Source organism: Salvelinus alpinus, chromosome 24 (assembly GCF_045679555.1).
Source record: "Salvelinus alpinus chromosome 24, SLU_Salpinus.1, whole genome shotgun sequence".
NCBI lineage: Eukaryota > Metazoa > Chordata > Actinopteri > Salmoniformes > Salmonidae > Salvelinus > Salvelinus alpinus.
Window position 1 is genome coordinate 1,689,235 of NC_092109.1, and position 13,316 is coordinate 1,702,550.

Consider the following 13,316-nt stretch of genomic DNA (forward strand, 5'->3'; position numbering starts at 1 on the left):
GTCGGGGCACCAAGGAAAATATTCAGATTAAAGTTATAATTTTCCTAATATATCTTTTCAGATATTTTCATATCTGATCAATTAGTCTTCTTAATTAATGAATTATTTACTTTACCTCACGTTAGTCTCATTCCAAACGTCGTAAATTGTTGGTTATCTGCAAGAACCCAGTCTTCACTATGAGTCATCCATACATCAATTGTCTTAAATCATTTATTTATTAACTTCTTGTGAATAGGGGGGCGCTGTTTTCACTTTGGAAAAAATCGTGCCCGAATTAAACGGCCTCGTACTCTGTTCTAGATCATACAATATGCATATTATATTATTATTACTATTGGATAGAAAACACTTGGCAGTTTCTAAAACTGTTTGAATTAAATCTGTGAGTAAAACAGAACTCATTTGGCAGCATACTTAATAACAGGAAATGAAAAATCTGAAAACGAGGCTCTGTGTCAGGGCCTGCCTATTCAACTGGCTTTTTTTTATCGATCTGTATGCACTTCATACGCCTTCCACTAGATGTCAACAGGCAGTAGAAGGTTGAATGGGGTGTCTAGCTTGATGTGAGGCCGAATAAGAGCTTTTGGAGTGGCAGGTCCGGTCTTTTGTCAGTTTTCGACGGCGCGCAGGGGAACCTCACATTGTCTTCTGAAAAGCGTTCGGTATACACTACGAATTGCTCCGGCTCTCATTTTATTTGATACATATGATAATAACATCATAAAGATGGATTTTCAACCGAGTTTGACCAGTTTATTCGAAGTTTATTGGGTATTTTGGAATTTTTCGTTCCATGCGCCAAGAGATGAAGGACACGTGCGCTCCACAATGCTAGCCAAAGTTGCTAATTCGACAGAAGAAATGGACATTCTAAAACCAAACAATGATTTATTCTGGACCTAGGACTCCTTGCACAACATTCTGATGGAAGATCAGCAAAAGTAAGACAACATTTATGATGTTATTTCGTATTTCTGTGTAATATGTTGACTCCAACACGGCGGAGAATAGGTGAGCGCTGTCTCACAATAATACTGTATGCTGTAGTAAAGTTATTTAAAAAAAACTAACACAGCGGTTGCATTAAGAACCAGTGTATCTTTCATTTGCCATACAAGTATTTTTATGTAAAGTTTATGATTAGTTCTTTGGTTAGATTAGGTGAGTGTCCAAAATATCTCCGGACATTCTGGTGAATTGTTGCTACGTATTCACAATGTATAACCACGATTTGCAGCTCTAAATATGCACATTTTTGAACAAAACATAAATGTATTGTATAACATGATGTTATAAGACTGTCATCTGATGAAGTTGTCCAAAGGTTAGTGATTAATTTTATATCTATTGCTGGTTTTTGCGAAAGCTATGTTGGCGGTGAATAAATGTTTTTGTGTGTTTGGCTATTGTAGTGAGCTAATAGAAATATATATTGTGTTTTCGCTGTAAAACACTTAAAAAATCGGAAATATTGGCTGGATTCACAAGATGTTTATCTTTCATTTGCTGTACACCATGTATTTTTCATAAATGTTTTATGATGAGTATTTATGTATTTCACGTTGCTCTCTGTAATTATTCTGGCTGCTTTGGTGCTATTTGTGATGGTGGCTGCAATGTAAAACCAGGATTTGTAGCTATAAATATGCACATTTTCGAACAAAACATAAATGTATTGTATAACATGATGTTATAAGACTGTCATCTGATGAAGTTGTTCAAGGTTAGTGATTCATTTTATCTCTATTTGTGGGTTTTGTGAAAGCTACCTATGCGGTGGAAACATGGTGAAAAGATGCCGTTGTGTGTTTGGCTATTGTGGTTAGCTAATATAAATACATATTGTGTTTTCGCTGTAAAACATTTTAAAAATCGGAAATGATGGCTGGATTCACAAGATGTTTATCTTTCATTTGCTGTATTGGACTTGTGATTTCATGAAATTATATTATACACTGCTCAAAAAAATAAAGGGAACACTTAAACAACACAATGTAACTCCAAGTCAATCACACTTCTGTGAAATCAAACTGTCCACTTAGGAAGCAACACTGATTGACAATACATTTCACATGCTGTTGTGCAAATGGAATAGACAAAAGGTGGAAATTATAGGCAATTAGCAAGACACCCCCAAAAAAGGAGTGATTCTGCAGGTGGTGACCACAGACCACTTCTCAGTTCCTATGCTTCCTGGCTGATGTTTTGGTCACTTTTGAATGCTGGCGGTGCTCTCACTCTAGTGGTAGCATGAGACGGAGTCTACAACCCACACAAGTGGCTCAGGTAGTGCAGTTCATCCAGGATAGCACATCAATGCGAGCTGTGGCAAAAAGGTTTGCTGTGTCTGTCAGCGTAGTGTCCAGAGCATGGAGGCGCTACCAGGAGACAGGCCAGTACATCAGGAGACGTGGAGGAGGCCATAGGAGGGCAACAACCCAGCAGCAGGACCGCTACCTCCGCCTTTGTGCAAGGAGGTGCACTGCCAGAGCCCTGCAAAATGACCTCCAGCAGGCCACAAATGTGCATGTGTCAGCATATGGTCTCACAAGGGGTCTGAGGATCTCATCTCGGTACCTAATGGCAGTCAGGCTACCTCTGGCGAGCACATGGAGGGCTGTGCGGCCCCACAAAGAAATGCCACCCCACACCATGACTAACCCATCGCCAAACCGGTCATGCTGGAGGATGTTGCAGACAGCAGAACGTTCTCCACGGCGTCTCCAGACTCTGTCACGTCTGTCACATGTGCTCATGTGCTCAGTGTGAACCTGCTATCATCTGTGAAGAGCACAGGGCGCCAGTGGCGAATTTGCCAATCTTGGTGTTCTCTGGCAAATGCCAAACGTCCTGCACGGTGTTGGGCTGTAAGCACAACCCCCACCTGTGGACGTCGGGCCCTCATACCACCCTCATGGAGTCTGTTTCTGACCGTTTGAGCAGACACATGCACATTTGTGGCCTGCTGGAGGTCATTTTGCAGGGCGCTGGCAGTGCACCTCCTTGCACAAAGGCGGAGGTAGCGGTCCTGCTGCTGGGTTGTTGCCCTCCTACGGCCTCCTCCACGTCTCCTGATGTACTGGCCTGTCTCCTGGTAGCGCCTCCATGCTCTGGACACTACGCTGACAGACACAGCAAACCTTTTTACCACAGCTCGCATTGATGTGCCATCCTGGATGAACTGCACTACCTGAGCCACTTGTGTGGGTTGTAGACTCCGTCTCATGCTACCACTAGAGTGAGAGCACCGCCAGCATTCAAAAGTGACCAAAACATCAGCCAGGAAGCATAGGAACTGAGAAGTGGTCTGTGGTCACCACTTGCAGAATCACTCCTTTTTTGGGGGTGTCTTGCTAATTGCCTATAATTTCCACCTTTTGTCTATTCCATTTGCACAACAGCATGTGAAATGTATTGTCAATCAGTGTTGTTTCCTAAGTGGACAGTTTGATTTCACAGAAGTGTGATTGACTTGGAGTTACATTGTGTTGTTTAAGTGTTCCCTTTATTTTCTTGAGCAGTGTATGATATCCCTGTGGCGCTAGGCTAGGCTATGCTAGTCAGCTTTTTTGGTGAGGAGGGAATGTGCCCTAGTGGGCTAAACCGGCATGGCGGCTTGTTAGACAAAAGGGGAGTGGGGGTCAGATGAGAAGTCACTACAGAGTTGATAATTATAACAATTGAAATGCTAATCCTTTGCACATGAACGCTCACTCATTCGGGAACAATTGCAATCAATATATATATATATACGCTCAGTGTGTCGTCGGGATCTCTGCTGAAAAGTTAGTTTCTGTTGGAGAGTTTCCGTCCTCTCTCTCTCTCTCTCTCTCTCTCTCTCTGTCGTGGATAGAGTGGATTGTTCAGAGTGACATTCATTCATGTCGTTATGGATAGGTGTTTCGGCGGTTGTCGTTCTTCGCGTTCAATGATACCGAATTCCTAGCTGCAGACTAGTAATTAATATCAAAGACTTGTTCTTATTCTGTCGGTATCGATAGTCTAAGAGTTTAACCACGTGGGATGGTTAAAAGATTCAGCAGTCTGGTCTCAAACCTTGGCCCTCTCGTTATCGAGGTAAGCTGGTCTGCAACCTTTGTCCTCTCGTGATTGAGAGAAACATGGTCTGGTGATAGAAAACCCGAGTGGGGGTTTTATTCGGAAAGTCAGAAAGGGCCTTTCTCAGGATGCCCGACCATAACTGTGCTCATGCGCGGTCCTCTGATTTAGTTAAACTCAAAAGGGAATTGGAGTTTCCTTCATTAAACAGTCCAAAATCACATTACACAATTTTACAAACAGTATCATCCTCACTCATTCATCTTATACAACAATTAGATGTAAACCTCATATCTGAGGTTATTATATAAACAGCGTTATGGTAATGTGGTCCTATTGTCTCCCATGAGTTTCACCAAGTTGTAACAAACGGACCAGTTCGTAGCTGGATTCTTCACCGATCTTTTATACCTTCTCTGGAACATAAATGTTGTTCGGACCTCAAGTTCTGTGAGGTGGAAGAAATTCCTTTGTTCACTATGAAAATCTGTCTCTATACTGTGGCCATGAGGAGATCATCTCCTCCAGGAATTTACGACCTCTCTGACCACAGCAGTCTAGTTGTAGGAGGTAAGGAGAGGGGGATGGGGCTTGCTGTACCCAAAGAGGGCAACGTCATGACAAGTTGCAAACCGTAGTCTGGCTTTTTAATGGCGGTTTTGGAGCAGTTGCTCCTTCCTTGCTGAGAGGCCTTTCAGGTTATGTCGATATAGGACTCATTTTACTGTGGATATAGATACTTTTGTACCTGTTTCCTCCAGCATCTTCACAAGGTCCTTTGCTGTTGTTCTGGGATTGATTTGCACTTTTTGCACATAAGTACGTTCATCTCTAGGAGACAGAACACGTCTCCTTCCTGAGCGGTATGACGGCTGCGTGGACCCATGGTGTTTATACTTGCGTACTATTGTTTGTACAGATGAATGTGGTACCTTCAGGCGTTTGGAAATTGCTCCCAAGGATGAACCAGACTTGGTTCAATTGGAGGTCCTGGCTGATTTATTTAGATTTTCCCATGATATCAAGCAAACTTTGAAGGTAGGCCTTGAAATACATCCACAGGTACACCTCCAATTGTCTCAAATCATGTCAATTAGCCTATCAGAAGCTTCTAAAGCCATGACATCATCTTCTGGAACCGACTTGCCAAAACTATAGTTTGTTAACAAGAAAATTGTGGAGTGGTTGAAAAACAAGTTTTAATGACTTTGTCATGTAAATAGTAGGACTGGTTGATGTATTCTCTGTACGTTTTCCATGTTATGTAAGTATGACGGACTCATGTCCTCTTTTTCTTTTTTAGTATCGAGCCCTGCAAGAGCAGCATCTACCCTTTCCAGGAGCTAAAGAGGCCTCTGCAGTTTCTGGGGCTCTACAACACCACCCTTTGTAATGTGACACACATCCCTGCTTACAAGGTAAAGATTGACCAACTCCGGTCCTTTAGAACTACTGGGTGTGGTGCGTAGGCTTTTGCTCCAGCTCATCACTAACACCCCTAATTCAAATATTTTCTTATCAAGGTCTTCGTTCAGGTCCATGATTAGCCAAATTAGCTGTGTTACTACAGAGCTGGAACAAATGCTAGAGGAGGGTTGAACCAAAAACCTACACATCCAGTCAGTCTCTAAGAGGGTTGGCTACACCAGGGTGGTATTCATTCATCATCAAACAGAAGACAACTGACTGAAACAGGAAACAACTACCTGAGATTGCCCAATAAGAAACATTTGTTTTCGCTTTCCATTGCAAAACGTTGTGCCATAGTGTGCGCTAATGAATACCACCCTGGTGTATTTGTATGATCAGAGGAGGCTGGTGAGGGGAGAACGGCTCATAATAATGGCTGAAATGGAATGGTAAAACATGGAAACCATGTATGTATGTATGTATGTATGTACGTACACTCGCCTCCGTATGTATTTGAGCCTATAGTGTACCACAGAATGAGTCATAATACCCATAAAACCTAGTGGTCAAACAGAGAAAAGGTTCCAATTTGTTTTTCCACCATTCATTTTTCCAATAGGGGATTGTAAAAACACTTCAAAAATGGGCTCTGTTTCGTGTAGGTGTGACGTTTTGGTAACTGTAAATCTCTCTTGGACAAAGTGACTTTTAGCAATATATTTACTTGTATTTACCCCCCAAAAATGAAATGCTAATTAGCTGCTAATGTGGCTATCATAAAGAACTACAAATGCCATGATGATATGGACGAGACTGCTCAATCAAGGCAAAGGTAAGAACCTCTGGATTAACTATCTATTAGCTAAATGTAGTAAATAATAAACTGGCTACATTTCTTAAAATGGACAATTCTGTGAGCTGTCTTGTGCAAGTTTTAAATTGACACAAAAGTATCAGCAATAGATGATGTGCAGGAGCTTGCAGGGATTTCTAGTTTTGCATGATGTCTACTTTGATGCTAATTATCATTTTGAAATCTGAGAGTAAATAGAGCGAATATATTGATAATAGTCACCTTGTCCGAGAGAGATTTACATGGATATCAAAATGTCATGCCAGGGTACGACTACACAAAACACAGCCCTTATTTTAAGTGTTTCTAAAATAGGTATAGTATATAGGTCTCTGGAGCAGGCAGCTACACTGTCAAACTAGAAAGTCTCAAAACACCATGACTGTGTAATGTACGCAATATTTCAGAGTGTTTTCATATAGACAATATATACAAAAGTATGTGGACATCCCTTCAAATGAGTGGATTCGGCAATTTCAGCCACACCCGTTGCTGACAGGTGTATAAAATCGAGCACACAGCCATGCAATCGCCATAGACAAACATTGGCAGTAGAATGGCCCGTACTGAAGAGCTCAGAGACTTTCACCTGGCACCGTCATAGGATGCCACCTTTCCAAGAAGTCAGTTCGTCAAATGTCTGCCCTACTAGAGCTGCCCCGGTCAACTGTAAGTGCTGCTATTGTGAAGTGGAACATCTAGGAGCAACAACAGCTCAGCCCCAAAGTGGTAGGCCGCACAAGCACACAGAACGGAACCGGCGAGCGCTGAAACGTGTAGCACATAAAAATCGTCTGTCCTCGGTTGCAACACTCACTATCGAGTTCCAAACTGCCTCTGGAAGCAACGTCAGCACGTAATGGTTTGTTAGGAGCTTCATGAAATGGGTTTGCATGGCCGAGCAACCGCACACAAGCCTAAGATCACCATGCGCAATGCAAATGCAGGGTCCATACAGAAATGGTTTGTCGAGATCGGTGTGGATGAACTTGACTGGCCTGCACCAGTCCCTGACCTCAACCCCATCAAACACCTTTGGGATGAATTGGAACGCCCACTGCGAGCCAGGCCTAATCGCTCAACATCAGTGCCCGACCTCAATAATGCTTTTGTGACTGAATGGAAGCAAGTCCCCACAACAATGTTCCAACATCTAGTGGACAGCCTTCCCAGAAGTGTGGAGACTGTTATAGCAGCAAATGGAGGACCAACTTCATATTAACCCATGATTTTGGTGTGAGATGTTTGACGAACAGATGTCCACATACATTTGGTCATGTGGTTTATTTAGCAGATGTTATTGCGGGTGTAGCAAAATCAACAGTAACTCTTGAACCGTTCAAGCTAGAGACACCAAACCAACTTTGTCATGTTCAGGCTATCCTAACTTCAAATTCTAGAACTTGTATCAACTTATAACGATATACATTTTGTATACATGCATAAAATAACCCACCAACATTGTCTGGAACCGTTCAAGCTATGGCACCAAACGAAGTTTCACATGTTCAGGCAATCCTATCAATCAATCGATCCCTCACAAGCTAGAATGCACACCAGATTTTATTCAGGAAATGTACTTCTAGTTTTAACCATGCTCATATTTTGGGTTCTGATGGGGTAGTGTTATGAATTTTATGAATAAATGACTAAACGATGTATACATTTAACTATAACTATAACTAATTGAATTCTACCCTGTTTTTCTATATTGATAAATAATGTTGGTTCATAAGAAAGAGGTTATGTAGCATGTACGGGGGAAGAAAGGAATGTCTGTGTGTGCCTAAAGAAAACTAAGTGGATCATTAACCTATGTTTGAACCGACCAAGCTATAACTCTGTAGAGATAAGAGAAGACAGCAAGAGCCCCTCTAGGTTTTCCCTATCTGGGGGGGGGGGACACTGGAACTGTCAGCTAAGTGGTAATAAACTGTGGTGAGACTTTTGGAGATAATCCAGATATTGTGTGTAATGTATGTGCGTTAGTGTGTTGGAATGGACTTTTGGTCAGCTTTGTCCTTGTCGGAGAAGAGGAGGGACATTTAGAAAGCTATGACGCTGTGTGTGATATATAAACTAATGTACATGGTTTTTTGAGTAGAGCTCTCTCGAGAATAAAGCTATTGATTAATTTGGACACTGGTCTTTGTCTATTTTATACAAATAAGAATCTTACAAATTCTTAGAAACGAAGAATGTTATAATTAAATTGGTTAATGAACATATAGGAAACTATTTCCTTCAACAGGTAGGAAAGTTGAACTTAGCTCATGAGGCATGCATAAGTTATCTTCTTCAAGAATCAATGGGTATATATCATAAGTCAAAAAAATATATGTAGCAGTTGCTGATTGCCCCGTAAATACATAATCTGTCTATCATGCCTGTGTTCAGGTCACAGGCTCTAAGAATGAAGACCAGGTCCTGAATGCCATCGAGGTCTACACAGAGTTCCGCCCGGAGCTGGCCCACCGAGCCATCAACCAGCTGTTTGATATCGCCAGGATACAGCACTGCAGCCAGCTACTGCGGGCACTGCAGGTTAGGGACTTTTTTGGTTTAAATTAAAGTAGGGTGTGTCAGCATTTCTCTTCAAAGAAATGCTTCTTTAATGCTTTAGATAGCGTAAGAGCCCGGACATTTGTTTACTTATCACACCTCTGTGGTTTTCTGCTTTATAAATGAAAATTGCACACTCCTTTATAATTTTGCAGTGAACTTCAAAGAAGAATGGAGTTTTTATCTTTCTAAGTTACCCGTATTCCTTATTCAGCACCTCAAGGGTTTGTGTTCTTTATTCCTATAGCCCCCTTGTGCTATAACCCTTCTGTCTTTTCGTGATCAACCAGCTGGTGATCGCTGCACTGAAGTGCCACAAGTACGACAAGAGCATCCAGGTGACGGGCAGCGCGGCCCTCTTCTACTTGACCAATACAGAGTACCGCAGTGACCAGAGTGTGCGGTTGCGCCGGCAGGTCATCCAGGTGGTGCTCAACGGCATGGAGCAGTACCAGGAGGTCACGGTAAGGTCACAGGGAAAGGTCCATACCTGGGTTCAAATACATGTGTATTTGAGAATCTGGTATTTAAAATGCTATTTCTGTGTTTTGGAGTTGTTTTTTAATATATATACACAGCTCAAAACAAGTACATTTATGAGTATTTGAATGGTTATTTGTAAAAACCAAATAATCTGCCAAATTGTATTTCACAAAACCTTTGTTAGAACTCAAGCAGAGTTTGAAGAAAAAGATTAATTGGCAAAGAAACTACAGGCCATGAGTAACTTGGTCAAAAGAATGGCACTAATTGGCCTATAGGTGGCGCTGTTATAAGCAGTCTCACTTAAACCCTCATCCATCACCTGTTTGACTGAGACGCTTCAAACTTTGTATGTAGGTGTCTCATCATGCTGAACAAATTAAATGTACCTCTGGTATATCTCTTAATTTATGAACCATAGGGCCAAAAGACACCAAATGTGGAATGTACAGTGCATTTGGAAATAATTCAGACCCCTTCACTTTTTCCACATTTTGTTACGTTACAGCCTCATTCAAAAATGTATTCAATTTTTTATTTTTTTTAAGTACTCATCAATTGACACACAATACCCCATAATGACAAAGCAATTTATTTTAGCAAAAAATACAATACAAAAAATGAAATATCACATTTACATAAGTATTCAGACCCTTTACTCCGTACTTTGTTGAAGCACCTTTGGCACCAATTACAGCGTCAACTCTTCTTGGGTATGACGCTACAAGATTGGCACACCTGTATTTGGGGAGTTTTTCCTATTCTCTGCAGATCCTCTCAAGTTCTTGTCAGGTTGGATGGGGAGTGTTGCTGCACAGCTACTTCCAGGTTTCTCCAGAGATGTTCGATCAGGTTCAAGTCCGGGCTTTGGCAGGGCCGTCTAAGGATATTGTGATTTGTCGCGAAGCCACTCCTTCGTTGTCTTGGCTGTGTGCTTTGGGTCGTTGTCCTGTTGGAAGGTAAACTTTTGCCCCAGTCTGAGAACCTGCTCCAGAGCGCTTAGAACTTCATCAAGGACCTCTCTGTATTTTGCTCCGTTCATCTTTGCCTCCACCCTGACTAGTCTCACGGTCCCTGCCACTGAAAAACATCCCCACAGCATGATGCTGCCACGACCATGCTTCACCGTAGGGATGGTGCCAGGTTTCCTCCAGACGTGACGCTTGGCATTGAGGCCAAAGAGTTCAACGTTGGTTTCATCAGACCAGAGAATCTTGTTTCTCATTGTCTGAGAGGCTTTAGGCGCCTTTTGGCAAACTCCAAGCAGGCTGTCATGTGCCTTTTACTGAGGAGTGGCTTCCGTCTGGCCACTCTACCATAAAGGCCTGATTTGGTGGAGTGCTGCAGGGATGGTTATGCTTCTGGAAGGTTCTCCCATCTCCACAAAGGAACTCTGGAGCTCTGTCAGAGTGACCATCAGATTCTTGGTCACCCTTCTGACCAATGCCCTTCTCTCCCGACTGCTCAGTTTGGCTGGGCGGCCAGCTCTAGGAAGAGTCTTGGTGGATCCAATAATAATGGAAGCCACTGTGTTCTTGGGGACCTTCAATGCTGCAGACATTTTTTGGTACCCTTCCCCAGATCTGTGCCTCAACACAATCCTGTCTCGGAGCTCTACAGACAATTCCTTCGACCTCATGGCTTTGTTTTTGCTCTGACATTCACTGTCAACTGTGGGACCTTATATAGACAGGTGTGTGCCTTTCCAAATCATGTCCAATCAATTGAATTTATCACAGGTAGACTCCAAACAAGTAGTAGAAACATCTCAAGGATGATCAACGGAAACAGGATACACCTGAGCTCAGTTTTTCGTGTCTCATAGCAAAGGGGCTGAATACTTATGTAAATAAGGTATTTCTGTTTATGTTAAATAAATTAGCTAAAAATGTCTAAAATCCGTTTTTTGCTTTGTCATTATTTGGTATTGTTTGTAGATTGATGAGGGGGAAAAAACTATTTATCAATTTTAGAAAAAAGTCAAGGTTTCTGAATACTTTCCGAAGGCAGACCCTTCTACAGACCCTACTGAGTATTCCCTACAAGTATTTTATTTCTGCACCCAGAATAGTTCTTGCTCTAAGCCAATATGTATTCCATGTACAATGATTTGCTTTGGGGCATTTATTTGGCATTGGAACATGTTTTAAAACCCCAATTTAATTAAAATGTCACTTAAATATGAACAAATATGAATCATTGTTAATTTTTTGACAATTATTTTTCAAATCATGAATGGTTGACACTTTTCTACTATTACTTGGGTAACTTTTATTTGGAAAATGTCCATAATTCCATGACCCGGAAGTTATTTTTTTGTGTTGCTGACGAGACACTGATCATGTGACGAGTTCGCAAATCAAATGCCCCACTTGTGCTGCCACTGGACAGCGAAAAACAAGTAAGTGAACTTTTATTAATTGCAATTTAAGTTAGATTACATACTGTAGCTACCTCAATCGTTTATTTCAATAATTTCGGTGACTTTACAGCAATTGCTAGCTAGCTGAAATTTAGTTAGCTAGTATGATCAGCTAAATACAAATCCCCCTAGATACAGCCATGTCTCATAGTCACGTCATGAGATTTTTAAATGAAAGAGGAATGGAATAATACGAATGGAATGCAGTTTCCCATATTCCCGTTTAGAGTTTCTGTCGCAGCATAGAAATGCCCTTATCCGGATGTTGTGACAAAGGCATTTCCTAACAGACCTAACTTTCTTTGTTGTTACTTTAAGGTTGGAACCAACATGCAGCACCTCCAGCAGGCAGAGAGGCAAGAACCGTTTGTCCGCCAGCTCAGAGACAAGCTACACTATTCACAGCCCTGTCTAATGTTCAATGTAATTTACTGCATTGCTGGACTTTTTAAAACTTCATGTATTTGTATTGTTTAAAAATTGTGAAAATTAAAGGAAATATATGGTTTAAACATGTATTTAATGTTTATTTGTTTTAGCTGTTAGTGATAATTCCCTAAATGTTAAAACATTTGTTTACATCATTAAGCCTTTATGTATGTATAATGAACGACCAAAGGTGTCTGTCTGACCTTATAGTAAGTACAGCGTCATATGATAGAAGGCATTTAGGTATGTGTTATAAATGATCAAAGGGGTCTGACTTCAAATTAAGTACAGTGTCATGCCTTAGTCTTTGTGGATGTGTTATGAATGAATGGTGTCTCACTTCAAACTAAGGAGTACCTGACACTACGTAGTGTCAATAAATAGGTTATTAACGTTCTGCTGATTTATGAAGGTTCTCTCATGATCCACAGGTTACTGTAGGATGTGAGAGGTATTTAAATGGGTTGATGGACCTGCAAAGCGTGTGCGTGCGCGCCAAAACCAAGATGATTTGGAGTAGTCCAACCTGAGATTACCGCACCAGGTATTCATTCCTCTTCTGTTCCTCTTCTGTTCCCATGCTGGCGACCAGGGCTTGATTACAACCTGTTACAATGGTGCCAACATTTTGTGGCTGATCTTTCAGTGGGGGAGTGGGTGATTGTGTCGAAGACCGCACATATAAGCCTCATCAGAGTGACCTTACTGAGTAAATTATTTGTCATCGTCCCTACTTAACAAGGTCAAAATGTCATAGTTATGGCTAAACCCTGCCCATTTCCACAATGTATCTTCTTAAAATGTGATTTTAAACCTAACCCTAACTAATGAAGGCCAAGTTTGATGTGTTGGTTCACCAGACCTTCCGCGCATTAGGGCGGAAGTGTCTGGGAACGGGATTAGGTGTAATGTGACTAACATGACATCACTTTAGAGCATTTCCCATCCTTTAGCGCAACATGTCACATGCCTTTATAAAGCACATGTTTATATCATATTCAACAAAGTGGGTTATGTCACATTTGACATTGGAGATTGTCACAGTTATGCCACATTTATGAAGCATGACATACGCTTATATATGCTTTTTAA

General features: G+C 41.4%; 1 protein-coding gene and 1 long non-coding RNA gene across 5 annotated transcripts in view; both read left to right on the forward strand.

Moving 5' to 3' along the window:
• LOC139551998 (protein zer-1 homolog) overlaps positions 1-13,316 on the forward strand; it is a 62,057-nt gene that overhangs the window by 33,467 nt on the left and 15,274 nt on the right. For all 4 annotated transcript variants that reach the window (XM_071363337.1, XM_071363338.1, XM_071363339.1 and 1 more), the window contains 3 exons: positions 5,369-5,483; positions 8,726-8,872; positions 9,181-9,354. In XM_071363337.1, the coding sequence (XP_071219438.1) occupies positions 5,369-5,483; positions 8,726-8,872; positions 9,181-9,354 (436 nt within the window). The remainder of the gene's footprint in view (positions 1-5,368; positions 5,484-8,725; positions 8,873-9,180; positions 9,355-13,316) is intronic.
• On the forward strand, positions 9,410-12,307 carry LOC139552000 (uncharacterized). Its single transcript, XR_011670358.1, has 2 exons — positions 9,410-11,774; positions 12,114-12,307. It is a non-coding gene; the product is annotated as an uncharacterized lncRNA (long non-coding RNA).